This window comes from Hippoglossus stenolepis, chromosome 15, assembly GCF_022539355.2.
Source record: "Hippoglossus stenolepis isolate QCI-W04-F060 chromosome 15, HSTE1.2, whole genome shotgun sequence".
NCBI classification, from domain to species: Eukaryota; Metazoa; Chordata; class Actinopteri; order Pleuronectiformes; family Pleuronectidae; genus Hippoglossus; species Hippoglossus stenolepis.
The window spans coordinates 11,776,585-11,794,517 of NC_061497.1; the positions used below are offsets into that span (position 1 = coordinate 11,776,585).

The 17,933-nt window shown below is 41.6% G+C and overlaps 2 protein-coding genes across 7 annotated transcripts; one reads left to right on the forward strand and one right to left on the reverse strand.

The window, feature by feature from the left end:
- Positions 1-15: 15 nt before the first annotated feature.
- Positions 16-4,064, reverse strand: gng8 (guanine nucleotide binding protein (G protein), gamma 8). The gene is made up of 3 exons (XM_035178074.2): positions 2,053-4,064; positions 882-995; positions 16-457 (listed from the first exon to the last, which is right to left on the reverse strand). Exons 2-3 carry the CDS (start codon positions 963-965, stop codon positions 329-331), a joined length of 213 nt encoding a protein of 70 aa, XP_035033965.1. The 5' UTR covers positions 966-995; positions 2,053-4,064; the 3' UTR covers positions 16-328.
- A 1,039-nt stretch (positions 4,065-5,103) lies between these two features.
- LOC118121861 (bromodomain-containing protein 8) lies at positions 5,104-17,546 on the forward strand. 6 transcript variants are annotated; one of them, XM_035178067.2, is made up of 20 exons: positions 5,104-5,491; positions 5,892-5,988; positions 7,434-7,503; positions 7,626-7,675; positions 7,802-7,924; positions 8,035-8,115; positions 8,248-8,312; positions 9,261-9,397; positions 9,705-9,896; positions 11,400-11,490; positions 11,813-11,962; positions 12,184-12,290; positions 12,443-12,926; positions 13,020-13,063; positions 13,165-13,433; positions 13,597-13,689; positions 13,813-13,881; positions 14,540-14,822; positions 15,852-15,896; positions 16,107-17,546. In XM_035178067.2, exons 1-20 carry the CDS (start codon positions 5,446-5,448, stop codon positions 16,164-16,166), a joined length of 2,556 nt encoding a protein of 851 aa, XP_035033958.1. In that variant the 5' UTR covers positions 5,104-5,445; the 3' UTR covers positions 16,167-17,546. The 6 variants fall into 6 exon arrangements, 3 of the variants coding, with proteins under 3 accessions (XP_035033958.1, XP_035033960.1, XP_035033959.1); XR_004698407.2 differs by having other exon boundaries at positions 5,105-5,491; positions 14,540-14,874; XR_004698408.1 differs by having other exon boundaries at positions 5,105-5,491; positions 14,540-14,898; positions 16,107-16,164.
- Positions 17,547-17,933: the final 387 nt, after the last annotated feature.

Sequence of the window (17,933 nt, forward strand, 5' to 3'; positions counted from 1 at the left end):
TTCTTTATTATTATTATAGCGAAATGTTTGATTTTAGATTACAAAGCTTAAAAACAATTTGGTGAAAAGGTTAATGTCTAATCTGTGTGCACAAGGAGCAGCAGCAGCACATGCCTGTGGGAATGAACTTTGCTCCCATTTTTATTGTCATCATTTTCATGCTCCATGGATCATCATCTCTCAGGTAAAGTCAGTCACCAAAGAGCTACTTTAAATACAAAACTGAATGTTATAATAAAAAAGGGGGTTTCTTTTTGTTTTTATCATTAAATTTGACACTGAATTCATTGAAAGGAACATTCATTATTTTGTCTCGTGAATGTGAGGGTTATAGTATTACACAGAATAACTTCTTCTCCCTAAACGGGTTCTCGGAGGAAGGCATTGGTGTCACCAGGGGGTCCTCTTTGGCGTGGGCTTCACAGTAGGCCATCAGATCGGCTGCTGCTTTGGATACCTGTCGAAAAAGAGTTTGTATTCAAATGTGTAGGTGTGTCAAAGAGGAGAGGATTAAAACAAAAAACAAAAACTGACTTAAAGCACATCTGTCCTCCTTGGTTTGATATCTTTCCTCTTGAAACACAATAGCTGTTATGGGCCGATGGCTAGATTTTGAATTAAAGGGGCCTGCTTATTCAAAAATGTTGATTGTATTGCTTGGAATGTGTTTGTTTGCTGGAACATACGTGACCTGTTAAATATGTACTGCTTTTGAGAAGGTACAAGTTTAAAAATACTTAAAATAGATGCCCAAGTATATGCATGAGAGTGAAAGTTTTTTTAGATTATTTTGAATCTTAGTACTCCATAGCAACCTGAAGTGATCTGTTAAATATTTAGATAATATTTGGGCCTTGGACTTCAGTGACTCACTGACTCACCATCATCCTCTCTATGTTCACCTCCAGTTTCAGCTGCTCTACAGTCTTCCGAGCATCTGCAATCTTGGCCATGTTGTTAGACATCCTTCCCCCCTCCCACAAGAGTCAGCCAGCCTGCGGCAAAATGTCAAACGTTAAGTTATCAGATAAGAAATATAAAAATTACAAACAAGATTACACAGTGTGTGTCAAAGTACTTAGGGTATCTCTGTCATAGAGGTTTGTGTGTTGGTTACCAGGATTACGCAAAAAATATCCGAACTGATTTTACTAAAACTCAATTGGAAAGATGTGGTATTTTTATTTTATTTTCTTTAGGATAAAAAGCTCTTGCACATGCTTCCCCCCCCATTTTTGATCTACTCGTGTCACTCCTACGCACCTGTTCCGGCAAATGAAAGTGCGAAGACTTCCTTAGACTGTTACTTTCCTTAACATTATTAAGATTTGCAGGGCGTTTTTTCTTTTTGACATTTTCACCAATTTCCCAGGGAGTAATTTGTGGATTTTCAAGGAAAAAAATCGGGCACATTTATGGAACTGGTATCAGTGAGTCTGTGCACTTTCGTGCAGTTTGATCGGATTTAAGGGAACTGTTGGCGCTTGCTGGAGGCATGTGCTCTACCGAGTGCCATTCTATAGAGTCTGTTTCAATTTGCTTGTTAATTCTGCTCCCTGGGTCTCAGCTGCAAGTGGCACAGGGAGGGTCTCAAAGGAGTTCAGCAGGGGAGGGGAGGCCGAGCAGCCCGCCCCGTGGGGGGTTATCCGCTTGCTGAGAATGTAAATACATTTCACAATAACTTGTTGCTCTTGCACAGTATGTTTGTTATAAACTGCAGAAGTAGAGCTGCTATTAATGCTATATTTCCCCACAGTTATATTGTTGTAGTTGCTGGGGAAGACTGATGCAAGGGATGAATCACTGAACCACGTAGAGAGCAGTAATTGAAAAGCATCATTCGTCAACAACCAGAGATGCTCCTTCTTTATTGATCGGTTCTATCAATAAAAACACAAGAATTTATACAAATGCAATATGCCGCCACTATCATCACACATGCAGATGTACATGATCTGATTTAAGCTGTTTCCATGGATCTGCACAAAGAAATTCACTTTTACAGTTTCCCAAGATTTATCTTAACTCACAAAAATTCACAATATCACTCACCACAAGACGGACGGCAACAGTTTGGGCTCCTGGAAAAAAACGTCAGCGGGTCTACAAATAGGCTCCTCCACACTAACTTACAGTAACAAATGAGACACGATTAATGGCAGAGATGAGGAGTAAGGCTTCAGGAGGTTCCCTCCTTCAAATAATTAGCTGGTGGTTCTGCCCCCAGGATGGGCTCAGTGCTGCAGTTAAAGACAACATGTGGTGTGACCTTCATCTCCTGAGAATCCATCACTCGCTTACCTGAGATAACAGAGGAGCTCGCGATCGAAGAATAAATGTTAAACATATATTTCTCTTAAAGGAGCAAAATAAATGTACAGAATATAACAGCTTAAAAAGGCACCAGGCTGTTATGAAGAAGCCCTCAAGAGAATAAGGAAGGTTGTTTTCAGGTTTGGAATCAAGCCTTTGACAAACTCTTGGGTTTGCATCTATCAAGAGAATTCATTGTAGACATGTTGGACTAGGATAAAATAATGCATAGTCAGTACTTATTACAAGTTTTTTACTATGTTAATCATGCTTGTATAAAAACAGCAGATTTTGGGTAGTGTAATACACTCAGTCTGTGCTCTCATCAATAGAAAGGTAAAATATTCTTTGGATATATTGTTCCTTTTCTATCATGTTCTATTCCTTATGTTTAGCTGTAGGTCAAATGGAAACTGTGGGTGTTTCTCCGACAATGTCAGATTGAGCATTTTGCGCATAATTGTGCAGATTTACAATATAACAATAGCAAGCAATGATCCACAACTTACAGGTAACATGACAGTGTCTGTTAAATGGGTGTGTGCAGTATAAACAATGAGTTTTATCAACCTCAAACAAAAAATACTTCAAGACTCTTTCCTACAACACATACACGAGAACACTTGAGGTTTGCAAGGTAAGCGACTTTTGTCAAGGTGTGAGTTTTGTGTCAAACAACAGAATTATTTGTCTCATGCACACTCAGGCTGCCAGTCTTTCCTACAGGGCTGACAGTTATTCCACACAGCAGCAGGGGGCAAAGTGGCAGCGTTATGGAGTTAAATGTCAAGTGCCTCATTAACATCTGTTTCCCTGTAGTTACTGGTCTCTCTCTCTGTGAAAGAAACTGGACCATAAACAGTTGCTGCTTCACTGGACCAACCTGTCACCATGGGCCCAAAACTACAGTAGCTCCGCGTACCTTTAGCACGTACAGATTCTGTGGACCTTCTTCAGCTGCTTTCAGACATGGCCTAAAATCAGGATACTTACCGAAAATATTCCAAGGGGGGTGGATGTGAAGACACAAATGTCTGAGCCAGTTGCTCCAGACATTTTCTGGAAATTTTCCTGCCAGCTCCTGAGGATGATCCAGAAAATGTCACGAGTTAGCTGTGAAAATTCACAGTTAGTGGACATGTTGGTACTGTTTCTAACTGAAAAAGCTAAGTACAAATATTTCACGATGAAAAAAAAGTAGAATATGTGAAAGGCAAACTCCCAAAAATGTCCGGACACTTTCCTAGACATTTTATATAACTGTAAACCTATAAACAAAAACTGCCAAAAGCATGTCTCCCCTTTTCTGTTCATGTCTTATAGTTGCTGCATCATAGGATCACATATCCCAACAACACTTACCTTAAAAAGGATGCCTCAGTTGACACACATATGTAAGTCAACTTTTAACTGCTGCAAGATCAACAATCAAAGTACACGTTTTAATGATTGATGTTGTGAGCTGTGTCCTAACTCTTATTGTCTCCTGTCTCTTTATTTACTTTCCTATTTAATGCTCTACCTCGGCCAATGTCCTTGGTGGACATTTATCAGTGCAATTATTCTCACTGCAAGAATGAGGAAAGAAAAGTTCCGCATTCCACATAGTTTTAAAACTTAACCCATGCCATTCAAGTCAAACTGTCTCAGAGCATCTTGTTCTCCCGAATGCCCGGCTTGTTTGTGCCGAGCTAATTGAAAACCTGTTTTTCCAGTCTGTAGCACCTGCTGCTTAATGTGTCACATGAGCAACATTCTTACTGTAAATATTGCTTACCTTGTTTTGTAATGTGTGTGACCTGGAAAAGTCATTTCACAATAGCTGCTTTCAGACACGTACTGAAGACTGGACATTGTCCTGACATTTTCTGGAGCGAGCCCATGTGACAATGTAGTGGAAAATCCACAGTGAGCGAGTGGGTGTGCTGATTTTAACCACATGAAAAAGTAATTGTTTCCAGGGGACCCAATAAAGTGATGAACCCGGCTGCAGTTCAATGCTTTGTGAAGTTCCATCACCACTGACGAGTATAGCAGACTTCAATAACTTCACAAAGCATTGAACTTCAGCCAGGTTCATCACTTTTTCTGGTCCCCTGGAAACATTTCCGGTGTCAAGTTGAAGATGTTTTCTGAGTTTGCCTGTGTTGTGTGTTTTTGCAGCTTGTTGAGCTCTTAGGGCCACCGTATGGATGGACCGACATTGGCAATGCAGCTGGAAAAAAAAAAATCTATATTAAATCAATGTTGGCATTTCTTTGAAAAAATCAAAGAAATACTAAAATTTACTAAATGTTATTTAGCGTTGAAAATTCGACCTCCAAAAACATGACCCCAATGAAATTTCAAAGTTAAATCAATGCTATATTCAGCATTGAGAAATTCAATGCTGTAAGTTACTTATGACATGGTATTAAAGACGTGTATTGGATTGCATTTAATCTATTTTTTGTTGTTGTTTGGCAGTTTAAACCTTCCATATAGGGTATGTTACATGTATACAGGCTGAGGTAAATTTCTATTACCTGTTGTATAAATTAAGTGCATGCGATGTAATGATGTCAAATATGAATTATTACTATAGTTGTATAAGTGTGGTCAGGTTTCTCCAGTCAGCAAAACGTGGCACCGTGTAGCCTCCATACTTTTGAGCCTTTATGGTAAACAAAAAATAAAAAGGATCTGTTGCTTTAATATTTTTCACGTGTTTTACTATCATAAAGAGAAATAACCATATTTACTGCAAAACAAACAAAGTTGGCGAGGTTAAGAATAATAACCCGGGCCCCCCCGGGTTGTACCATCTTTACTGTGGTGGTGGGCGTGTTCGAACAGTGGATCCCTTCACTGAGCTCTACATTAAACTCAGTTATTTCTCGACTGTCGAGGTTAACGCGAGATTCCTCCGACTGTCAACAAAGAAAGCCCCGTGTAGCATTCAAGCTAGCTGCTCCATCCTCCAGTATATAAGCAAAGACTCGTAGAAAGACTGGGACTCTAACGCACGGCGGTGGTTCGGCGTGGAGACAGAAAGAAAAAGCCTCCACTTTCCCTCAACGTGACTTTTCACCGATGTCCACGTTTTCATGTCGGGCCGTCGTTGTCTGCGGGTCTGTGTCTGCACCGAGATGAATGGCATCATGTCGGGATGACAGGAAGATGGCAAACGGGGTTGGAAGTGAGTGTGCGGCGGGGGTCGGGTGCATGCTATCCGTTAGCGTCGGCCGGGAACGCCGCTAAACTTCCTGCGCGGCCGCCTCCGGTTCCCCTGCAGGGGAGCGGGAGGCGATCAATGGCTGTCAGGACGAGTTGACACCTCTGTTTACACTCGTGTTAGCGGCCGCTGTCCCCCCCCCACCCACCCACCACCACGCTCCCCGTGTGCCCGATGACAATGAGAATAGCCGGGCATGGTGGAGGGCAGCTGGAGGTGCCAGAGTTCACAGAGATTAACAATCCTGTAGATGGATTAGCTGGCGGAGCAATTCAACATGCGTGATGTGCAGGCTCCGTGAATCCACTGTGTTCAAAGTGTGTGTCGTTGTTTTTTTTTTGACCATTTTCCCCCACGTCTGCAGAACACAAGCTGCACGTCATCGGACCAACGGAGCCATGGTCAGTGAGGGAGAAGCTGTGTTTGGCCACATCTGTCATGAAGAGCGGACACCAGAACTGGTACTGTTCCCAGTCCAATAGTTCTTTGTCTCGTGCAAAACCACATGTTTTGCACGCCTATGATTTAGTCATAGGTGGTTTGAACATGTATAAACCTGTCACATGCTGAATGGCAGGGTGGATAGATAGATATATAAATAGATAGATAGTGGCTCACACATAAATACACCAACAATAAGAGTCATGTTAAAAACAGGGTCAAGAGCAGACAAAAAAATCACAAAGAAGACCCCCCATCACAGACAGGCAGACAGACAGACAGACAAATAGATAGATGCTTTATTCACCCCCTGAGGGAAATCCAGTGGTTCACACGTAAATGAATAATAGACCAACAATAAAAGTCACTGGGTTAAAAACAGGATCAAGAGCAGACAAAAAATTCACTAAGAAGCCCCCTGATCATAGATAGATAGATAGATAGATAGATAAAATTATTTTTGGGGAGGACATACTATTCATAATGGTGCCACGTGCCTGCAGCAGGCTTTGGTTTTGCATACTTGCATGCATCCATTTTTGCATGAATAAGTAAAATGCCCCCTGAAATAATAAAAGGTAAATGGGCCGTGTATATATAGAGCTTTTATAGTCTCATCGACCAATCAAAGTGCATTACACCACAAGTCCCATTCACCCACTGACAGCGCAGCCATCCGAGGCCATTTGGGGTCTTCAGTGTCTTGCCCCAGAACACTTTGGCACGCAGAGCGGAGGCGCCGAGGATCGAACCGGCCTTTTGCTTTGTGGACGACCGCCTCTACCTCCTGAGCCAAAGCCGCCCTGACAGAATAGATTTAGAATCAAGAGGAATTGAGACAGAGAATAAAAATGATTTTACGACAGTTACTAGAGTGGCACTCAGTAAAGGGGTACCTCTGCCAAATGCCAACAGTCTCCTTATATTAAGCTGCACTCAATTGCACACACTCATAGATGTAGATCAAAGTGATAAAGAAAGTGATAAAAACAAGACTTTGCACAATCTCGCTCACAAACAAACAAACAAAACATTACAGAGGTAAAGATTCCTTTATTGTCCCGCAATAAAAGCTCTATATATACCCTCTGCTTTTAACCCATCCGTGTGAACACAGCACACGGAACAGTGGGAAGCTATGGAAAGCGCCCAGGGAGCAGATGTTAGGGGAGTAAGGTGCCTTGCTCAGGGGAACTTAGACAGTGAAATCGGGAGAGTCAATCTGTCCTTTTGGACTCGAACAGATTTAGGTCTGGTCCATTCTCCGGTCCAGGTTTGTTTGCCAGTCCGTGGCCTTGAACCAGCAACCGTCCAGTCTGATGTCCCTTTTTCTAACCACTAGTCCACCGCCGCTCCCTTACAGCCTCGGGCAGAGGTAATAAACTAGGAAAGAAATAATAGGCCATTGTGTACTAAATCTGTATGTAATCTCAGTTAATCTTACAACATTTCTTCACCTCACCAGGGTATCTGTCAGTCGAGCCATCAAACCATTTGCAGAACCTGGGCGGCCACCTGACTGGTTCTCTCAGAAGGTACGACACAACCAGTATCCAATTCTGCTTTACAACACAAAAACCCAACTCATGATCTCTGCAGGAAGTTTGCCACAGTATTATTTTGTCGCGTCACAATGCTAATCCTCTTCTCCTCACAGCACTGCGCCTCAAAGTACTCTGAGCTCCTGGAAGCAACAGACGCCCCAAAGTGAGCACACAAGTGACCTCGATCACGCTTTTTTGTAGACTTGCAAGCTTAAGTCGATGAGCTTCATGCTGTTTTAGAATGCCAGAATCCAATGTTTTACAGTAATAATGAATTTGTTAACTGCAGGAGGAAGCGTGGGGAGAAAGGTGAAGTGGTGGAGACGGTGGAAGATGTGATAGTGCGCAGGCTGACGACCGACAGGATCGATGAACTCAAAAAGCTAATCAAAGAAACTCAGGACAAGCACAGGTACGCAAGCATAGCTTTTGACAGCATGGACATAACACTGTCAAAACAACCACATAGTAATTGAGTTATAAACTGCATGACTGAGATGTGTTGATATGGTGTTTTCACAGGAAGCTGAAGCGAGAGGCTGAGCTGATTAAAGCAGGACATCTAGATTCCAAACTACAAGGGCTATGGGAGGGAATACGGCAGTAAGAAACAAAACTTCCTATTTCATCAGTTTACACAATAATACAGTTCATTTCTTTTTCTATTTGTCAAGCTTATACATTAAACAGTCCAATAACAAGGCTAAATTAAATGATCTTATGTGTGTCTGTCAGGAAGAAGAAAGCGGAGGAGGAAGAAGCCGAGTGGAAAAGAAAAAACACAGATGCTGCTTTTCAGGGTATCTATCTCCTTCACTTTGAAGGGGGGGGTTGTGTTGTTTCACTTCAGCTGTTCAGTCTTCAGTGTTTGCTTTAAAGGTTCAATGTGTAAGATTTAGGTGAAAGGGATCTATTGGTAGAAATTGAATTTAAAATAATCCTAGTGATGTTTTCACTAGTGTGTTTCATCTAACTTGTACGAATTGTTGTTTTCTTTACCCCAGAATGGAGCCTTTACATAAAAATACTTTATATCTACATCGGGAGTGGGTCCTCTCTACAGAGGCCGCCATGTTTTTTACAGTCGTCCAAGCTGGACAAACCAAACACCTTTTGAGTTTTTATGACAACGGAAGGTTTCCACAGGTTCTCTTCCATGTTTGGAAGGGGAGGGTGAGGTGAAGGGTGTTCAGCTGCAACATGCACCCTTACCACTAGATGTCACCAAATTCTACACACTGAACCTTTAAATCTAGGGTTCGTAATCCTGGAAGAGCAGGCTACACTTGCAACCGATACACCCCGCCCCCTTCCATCTGTCCTCACGTCAAAGCTGCGCACGTGAACTGCTAGAAGCCGACTTTTCCATGACTTGCTCGCTAAAATCTGACTATCGTCTCTGCTTCAGTCGTGTTTCGGGGCTTGTGAGGACTCCAGTTATGTGCAGTCAGAGCACAGACAGGCACATTGGTTGGTGACATTTATTTATTGATGGTTATCGGGACGTGAAGAGGATTTTCAACAAAGAGGAAAAAAAGTGTTTACGAATAGCGCACCAACCCTACCTTTAAGCATTATATGTTATTTGGCCTCAGCCCGAAGCACAACAGATTTTAGACGCGGAGGATTTTTACTGTATAACTGTAGCAAAATGCAGATAATATAAACTGTACAGGAAAAATAACTTATGACTGATTTTTACGTGACTGATGAGAATCTCTTCTCTTCGCCGCCCCTCCCTCCTCCAGCCAGAAAGGTGGCAAAGGGCACAACCAAGCGAGTGCCCGACGTGTATTCGCCCTCAGGCTGCGGCTCCCCAAGCCAGGAGTTCTCACCAGGTGACCCCCTCGAGAGCTTGACACTGGATCTTGGATCTATTAAGAATGTGAGTCTCTGAAGGTTCAAGGGTAATGGGGATTTTTTTTCTCCTCTCGAGACATTTAAAAGCAAGAGTTTGTTGCTGCTGGCTCATATTAGTGATCTGTATTTCTGTCCCTCATTGTAACTTGGCAGCACTGCTGTAAGACATTAGACTATAACTTTATTAATCATCATTCAGAAAAGGATCCAATATTCCTGACCATTCCCTCAGGGGAGGCAGAGACACATTAGAGACACTCACAGATTGAGGGATGAAAACCTTCTCGGATTGATCTGTGAATAATGACTTCACTTTTCCTCCTCCTTCTAAGGCTTCGGGATCGTCCAGGTTCATGACATTTTCGGAGTCTTCTGGACTTTCTATTGAAGACATCAACCAGGCGTCACTTCTGGACGACCTCACCCAAAAGAAGCTCCTGTGCCAGAAGGCCACACCACCACCGTCTCCACTCTTGTCAGAGTTACTGAAGAAAGGCAACATCTTGGCCTCTAATTCCAGACTGGTAAATTGAGAGTGTGTAATCACTTGTAGTAAGAGTGCATTTAGGAAGCATTTACTCATATTGATCGTCCACTCTTCTTTGTGGTTTTGTTAGATGTAGTTTGTTTTTCCAGTTGTATTGAGATTTTAGTCATTTTTCAAATGTATTTAATTTGGAACACATTATTTATATTATTGTTGGGCTTTAACCATCCAGCGTTTGGATATTTTATATCATCTCAGTTGATCAAATCTATATTTTGAACATTCATCCTATATGTGTGTCTTATATCCTTGTGTGATGTTGGAAACAACTCCTGCAACTGTCTGGCTAGTTCTGTGTTTTACATTATTATATTCATATATTATATTCAAATCCATACTTCTGGATTTCCCATCCATCTGTACACATTTACAGTCAGAAGTCACATCATGCACATATGTGTACAGTGTTTATGGAACTATACTTGCAGACTCATATAGTTTGTTGAATATGTACTATATATACTTTTCTCAGCAATGCCTTGGAACAAATTCAATTTGTGTTATCACAGGACAAAGGTCGATGTTACTGTGACCTTGACCAAATACATATTTGGCCATAACTCAAGAGTTAATGGTCTAACTATGACACATTTTCAGACAAATGTCCAATTACATAAAATAGTGTGATGACATTTTATATTCAAAAGTATGTTCTGCAAAAACACTTCCCCAGGCCTTTATTTAACTCTAAGTCTGCAGCTCGGCTTGTAACCAGAACCAAGTGGAAAGAACACATTAGTCCAGTTCTAGCTGCTCTGCGCTGGTTGACTGTTACACACAGGATTCACTTTAAGGTTCTCCTCCTTACATACATGGCTCTGAATGGTCTAGGACCGAGTTACATAGCTGACTCTCTAGTTAACTATGTCCCCACTAGAACACTGAGATCATCAGCAGCAAATCTATTAGAGGTTCCCAACAACAGACTAAAGAAAATCGGAGATGCAGCTTTTGTAAACTACCCTCTAAACAGACTGCTGGTATGAGAGAAGCTAGTTCATCTTTAAAAGAAAAGCATTTCTCTTTACTTCAGCCTTTGGCTACATCTTGCACTCGCACTCCTCCACTTTTATAATTTTTACCAGTTTTTCTTTTCAGTTTTTTACATAATTGTATTTCTTTTTTATTTTATTTTCTTTTGAATGCCATTTTAACATGTTCTTGTGGTTATAAACATGTTTTTATTTTTTATCTAAGAGCTATCTATCTTTAAAGCACTTTAATCTTTTTCCAGATCTTTGCCTCACTACATTCCTGTGGAAATGTTTCTGGTCTGACTCGCTCTGCTGACTGTACCTACACAGAGCTTACAGTCAAGTGTAGAAATGATATGGCTTACAGGCATTTATAGAATTGTGTAGTATACATAGAAAACTCATAAGGGGCCTTCTTAGTGAATTTGACATAATGTGCGACTCAGAAACCATTTCCTGGTAATTTTGTTGAATAATAGATTTGTTTGTATGTGTTTACGTGACAGATCGGTGATGGTGACGTGTCCTCTGGTAACATGATCGCAGCACATGACTTGCAGCTGGCTCTGCCGAGTCAACCTCTCTCTCAGGCAACAGGTACGGACACCGTGTTGGATTTGCATTCATAACTGATAAAGACTCATGCACCACATTTGAGTCCTGTGTATTTAAACAGTTAATTTCCTTTATATAAATCTACAAAAAAAAATTCCTGTCAAAAAGAAAATAGATGTCTCACAAAATAATTGCAGTATTCGATCTTTATGGTTTTATATTTGTTCATTTTACTCCTTGAATGCTAAATGCATGCATTCTTTCTATATCAGCATGCTAACCGTAGACAACTAAAGCCTTCACTGCTTCCTCTGCCCTCTGCATCATGTGTGTTTCTGAGTGTGTGTGGATGTTTGCTCTGCAGGTGCCCCCATGTTGTCCCGTCTCTTGGAGGCGGGTCCCACGCAGTTGTCTGCTCCATTAAGTTTCATGGTCGGTACCAACTCAGTCTCCAGCGCTCCTCTCTCGGCTGCCTCTCTTCTTCCTGTTGACTCCACTGCCTCAGCGAGTACAGGTCTGTCCACAATGATCAGTGTCCAAGTATGTGCTCAATGCAAAGGCCTAAACTGATCCACATCTTTAAAATCACCTGCTTTGTAGCTGCAGGATTAAGTTTCACACCCTCAGTTTGTCTGTCACTCCCTTTAAAACTAGCACATGTTTTACAAACTGATACAGTTGCTAGTCTAAAAACTAGAAAATCTTTTATTCTTATGCAATTGTTTGTTTCTGCAGAGGATAAAGTGTCCGGTCTCTGTGAGGAAGACGAGACAGTCTCCTACATGGGAGATGAGCTGGACCTCAAGACTGTGGGGGACATTATTGCAATCATTGAAGACAAGGTGCAAAAGGAAGAAGTACTATATATTCACAGAAATAATTTTACAATCTGCATATTTTTGTTTTAGTTACTAATCCTGGGAGTTTACTCCTCGACATCACTGCTGAGATCTGGGGACATGGTAAAAGTCAAGTCATTTCTCTTCTTCTACAGGCCGATGAGGCTGCTGATGCTTTGGATGCCGCTGCAGTCGAGGCTGCTCTGTCCCTGTGTGAGGAGAATGGCCATGCACTGGTGTCTGGTGCCTGGGAAGCTGGGCCTTTCCAACCCCATGACTCTCACCACATAGTGCCCACAGGGGTCCCACAGGCATCATCTCTTCTCTGCAGCCTGGAGGGGAAGACAGGCGTGTCAGAAGTCCAAGATGAGACTTCAGCTTCACTCTCTTCTCTGTGCAACAGTCAAAATCACTGTCTCGCAGTGTTCCCCATGGGATTAAGGAGGCTTCCTATCAGCTGCTCGTCCTCATTCAACTCGAGAAGTTTGGAGCACTGCCCCACTGGAGCAGCTCCACGGCCTGAGGCCATGAGAGAAACTGGAAAGATGATGCACCCGAAAAGCCAAATTCCCTCGGATTTTGCCATAAAACGTGAGAGTGAGAAGTGGACACAGCTAAGACCTACTAAAGCACATGGAGGTATGCACAGTCATGCGTAAATGTGCGTTTTCTCTTGCTTCTTCACATGCAATTTGCAAAAAAATTCCATATTCATCTTCACTATCTTTGCAGAGTTGGTATTACAAGATAGACCACAGACAGAAAGGCATCCCAAGGTAAAACACCGGATGAGGACAGAGCAAACATGAAGCTTTTACACTAGTCATGAACGCTAAGGTTTATATTTATCTCTGCATTGCTGTCTCTATCTTTGCAGGTGATGAAGGCAGAGAATGGAATCAGTGTCGGGCGAGGAGAGAATGCCTCAAGCTCCAAAGAGGACAATGAGATCAACGGGCCGGAAGTGTGCGGGGAGGAGGAGGGCGATGGGGTCGAGGGATTCTTGTCCGAGCCGGACGGCGACATGGATCTCGAGCCCGCGGCCAGTGAGAGTGAGGACGGATACAGCCTCCACACGGCGTCCTCATCTCTGCAGCTCCACACGACCGCAGACTCCATCCCCAGCAGCCCGGCCTCATCGCAGTTGTGAGTGAAACTCATTCAGAGAGACGGTGCTTTTGATGTTGTGTGAGCAGAATGCGTTTCATTTCTGTCAACACGTAACGTGAATTTGTGTTGAGACCAGGTTTCTGTTTGATAATACTTTCTGTTTGTACGACCTTCCTTCCTATAAACCGATATCGTGCAGTTCTGTGTGCAGCGAGGACTTAGAAGCTCTACAGGCTCACAAAATCTGGAAGAAAGCCATTATGCTGGTGTGGCGTGCAGCAGCCAATCACAGGTCAGTATATGACTCATAACAGTAACACTAGCCACTGATGCTCGGCCTCTTTTACACAGTAGTTTCATTTTAAATTCTTAGTTCAATACCGAAACAGATTTAATTGATGTCAATCTTTTGTAGGTACGCTAATGTCTTCCTGCAGCCAGTAACCGATGATATTGCACCTGGATATCACAGTATCGTGCAAAGGTAAGCATGAAATATTTTAGCTGTGGTCATATTCTGTTTTAAGACAATTTGCCATTAATTAAGAATTTTATAACAAATATGTCAAATTTAGACACTTCTTTTTGCTGAATGACATTAGATTATTGAAGCTGCTTTCAGACGTGCACATTTTCTGAATGGGATGAATGTGAGAATGTAAATGTCCCATGTCTGAGTGAGCCGTGTGAGAATACAGCAGGAAAATATCTGGAAGAATCACAACAAGTGTGCAGGATGATGACGTTTCTAACACACAAGAATACAACTATCAGGTTGAAAAAGAGGAAGAAGACACAAAAAGAAGATGTCAAATTGGAAAGAGATAAGATTCAAGAGCTTTTGGTGATGAGGGCCAGTGTCAATGTGCTAGAAACAAAAGCACGTGATTTCCGTAGCAGAATTTATACGTCATGTCCTTCCTCCTTCATGGTCTACAGAGACATCACCCCTCGCCAGAATGTTCTGGACATTTTCCTGTTGTTGTAAACGCGTCTGACCCGGACAATTTCCTGCTTTGTTCTTCACATGGGAAAGGCAAACTCTGGAAAATGTCTAAAAAACAACTTGACATTAACATTAACCAGCTCACAGCACAAGACTGAACTGTCTTTTCACCACTCTTTCTTTTTTTCTCCTCCAGGCCCATGGACCTGGCCACCATCAAAAAGAACATAGAGAATGGTTTGATCCGGACGACCGCTGAGTTCCAGAGGGACATCATGCTGATGTTTCAGAACGCTGTCATGTACAACAGCATGGATCACGACGTGTACCACATGGCGCTGGAGATGCAGCGTGACGTCCTGGAGCAGATTCAGCAGTTTCTCGCCACCCAGCTCATCATGGAGACGTCCGAGGCGGGCATCAGCGCCAAGAGTCTGAGGGGCCGTGAGAGCACACGCAAACAGGACTCGACTGACAAGGTGCTTCACTAGAATTTTGACAAAAGCAGAGAGTACAGAAGAAGAGACAAGGGTGAGACAACAGGCTGACTTAAAGGTAGAGGAAAGTGAAGCATAACTAGATCTGCTGGCCATTTTCCAAAGTGTGACATGGCGTCCTGTCAGGTGGCCATTGGTTTTACTATGAAGAGTGAACATCTTTAAAGATTTGAAACCTTTGGTAGATAATCTTTCACAGTGAAAACCTGTTTGTCATAAGAAAACTTTTTTAGGCAAAATGTTTTCTATCAGTAAATGAATGCAAATCTTATTTTGGCAAGTTGACTGTGCTGTCGACCCAGGCGTTGATTTATCTTGGAAGGTTTGACTGTTGAAAGAAACTGAAAAATAGTTGATTAGCTATGTATCTCAAACAAGTCTCAGCCAAAGGTTGACTGTAAAGTAAGAGATGTATTTTTAAAACATTTGTTATACTTTGGAAAATGGTGAGTGTTAATGTAATAATGCAATAATGTAAAGGAACATTACTGAAAACTATTTACCAAAGCAAACTATTGTTTTCATCTCATTTCACAACAGTATGAAAATGAACTGGCACTTGACAGTTTGCTCGGGTTGCTGGTGTTTGAGCAACCACCTTGTCTGGCCCTCTAAATATTTTGAATATGAAATATGACCTGATGCATTTTCATTGTGTACTGTTGTGAACTAAAACCAGTAGTTGGCTGAAAGGTAGAAGATGATTGTATAACTTCCTGCTTATGCTTTGAAAATTAGTTGAAAAGAACATATGTCTGCTATAGAGACAAACATAATGTGTGGATAAGTCGTGCAAATTGCAGTGCAGTGAGGAATGAAAATGTTAATGCTTAAAATGGCCATATGGTAAAATGCCAATTTATGAAAAGGACATCTGTTCTAATAGTAGCTCTCTTAAAAGCTCAGCTCAACATTTCCCTCGCACTGAATCTACTGCGTTTCATCTGTCTTTCTTGCTCTTGAGACTTTCCCTGAGTCACAGCTCTGATGTGCATCGTTTTCCTCTTGCAGGACACTGTCTCCATGTCTTCTCCTGCCTTCCTCCTTTCTCTTTTTGTAAGTACTCATCCTGAAGCCTGTAAAACTTTGACTTTCTTTTTCTTTTTTTCCCTGAAACAAAACAGAATCAAAATCCCAATTTATAAAAACTCACTCTGATAGAGCTGAAGTCTATGTGAAGAGCTAAACTGACTCCTGCGCAGCTTCTGTCTGTTAAGTGGAACACTGGTAAATGTGGTCTGACAGGATGTTTTTCCTCTCTTCTAGGATGGAGGCACCAGGGGGCGCCGGTGTGCCATAGAAGCTGACCTCAAGATGAAGAAATGAACATAGAGTATGAACATTTTGCACGACAGCGTCCCTGCGTCGTACTGAAAGGTGTGATACCATACGACTGAACTTTATCCTCTGACAGTTGCACAGATTCTCACTCTGCATAACGTGCAGTGTAACCTTTATTTGCACTCTTGATTATATGGGTAGACTGAAATGTGGAGAAGATCCTTTACGATGAGACAGCCATACAGACATGGATTACATACTGTGTAATCCCAGATTACAATGGGACGTTCAGATCGACTAGGTCAAACCCTCCGTAGACGTAGCTACAGATCACTCAGACTTAGCCTGCTCTGAATTTCATCAGGTTACATAAGCGAAGAAGGAAAGTTCCTCCTCTTCTCCAAGTGGGCTGAAAATAAATCTGCAGGAGGAGGCCTGGTTCAACTCCAGATCAGTGTTCTTGATTTCGATCTCATGTAAAGCCAGAGGCCAAAGACTCTCATTAATCTAATTTCTGATCAGTCTGAGCCCAAGAACTGAACGGTTTCAAATTTAAACACTTTCATTGCTGTTACAAACTATTTTCCTTTTTAATTTTTAATTTTCAAACTTAATGTTTGTGATGAGTTGATTTTATTTGTGGTACACTTCCTGTGAAAGTACCTCCATGCATTCTCTCGTTGTTTACAGTGTTTTTGAAGAAGAAAAAAAAAGAAACGGTCATGTTAAGAATCTGTTTTGTGAACTTTAAAATGTTGAAACAATAAAAACTGTATTAAGTGCCCCGAATCTACGATGTTACGCTTGAATTGGACAAAATGTTTCCACAGTGCCAACTCAAAACAAACCACACCACTTCAGTAACTTCAATTTAACGTTGATGTTTCAGAGATGTTTTTTTGTTCAAAAATTCCTTTGGGGAATCTTAGTTTTGATATCCATTTTTTTTAAATATGTGTCTGATTTGCCTAATTTGTGGGGGAGCAGATTTTCCTCTGGGTCGGGTTCGGGAATTTGTATCTGTATTGCACAAAATTGTTCAGTTACATGAGCATTGCAAGAAAAATAAGTTACATCTGTTGTTTCATATACCTTTTCCGTTTTTGAACTGTTGTTACTCAGCACTGTGGTTGTACAAAGAGGAGACAGCATCTTCCACAAAGCTGCCACTCTGGTATAATAGTTTTTCCATGTTAGGTTTTGTTTCATCATGTTCAGTGTTATGTAAATTGGCCTTATCAATAAAACTCCATTCATAGTTTTTATTGAATCAGAGCCAATTCATTAATAGGATGCTACTTAATGCCTTGTTGTTGTTGTTGTCTACCACTTTGTCCTTACTCATTTCTGTCAAGTCAAATACATTGTGTTCATGTTTTCATCTCCACTGTTGTTGCAAAGTGAAATGATAAATGTTCCTCTACAGTCCAGACTCAGTTTTTGGTCAGTTACAGTTTTTTGTTGTTCAGGTTCTGAGCTTCATCGCATTCAATTTGAAAGAAATTTCAGCTTCAATTTAAGTAGTGAAAAGAACTGTGTGGGAGTCATTGCCCTTTCAACACATGGTGCCCTGACTGTATGCGACTATAGGTTTGTTTTGTATTTGTGTGTCATGTTGAATGTTTGAATTCATGCACAAAAATCAAAAAATGCAGGCATGCACAGGTTAACTAGAACAGCAGGTCAAAGGCGTACATGTTTCCATAGAACCACAGGAGTCACTGCAGCATGCAAACATCTTGCATGCTTGCAAATACAAAACAAAAAAACAAGTGAAGTGGGATGAATCAATGAAATAAAAAACATGCTTCT

Bases quoted from the DNA above. Each gene is read 5' to 3' on its own strand.
- gng8 (XM_035178074.2), bottom strand. From the start codon at position 965: ATGTCTAACAACATGGCCAAGATTGCAGATGCTCGGAAGACTGTAGAG. The intron at 458-881 runs GTGAGTCAGTGA...CTTTTTCGACAG, and splicing joins TGAACATAGAGAGGATGATG to GTATCCAAAGCAGCAGCCGA.
- LOC118121861 (XM_035178067.2), top strand. From the start codon at position 5,446: ATGGCATCATGTCGGGATGACAGGAAGATGGCAAACGGGGTTGGAA. The intron at 7,504-7,625 runs GTACGACACAAC...TTCTCCTCACAG, and splicing joins CTGACTGGTTCTCTCAGAAG to CACTGCGCCTCAAAGTACTC. The intron at 7,676-7,801 runs GTGAGCACACAA...TGTTAACTGCAG, and splicing joins GAAGCAACAGACGCCCCAAA to GAGGAAGCGTGGGGAGAAAG.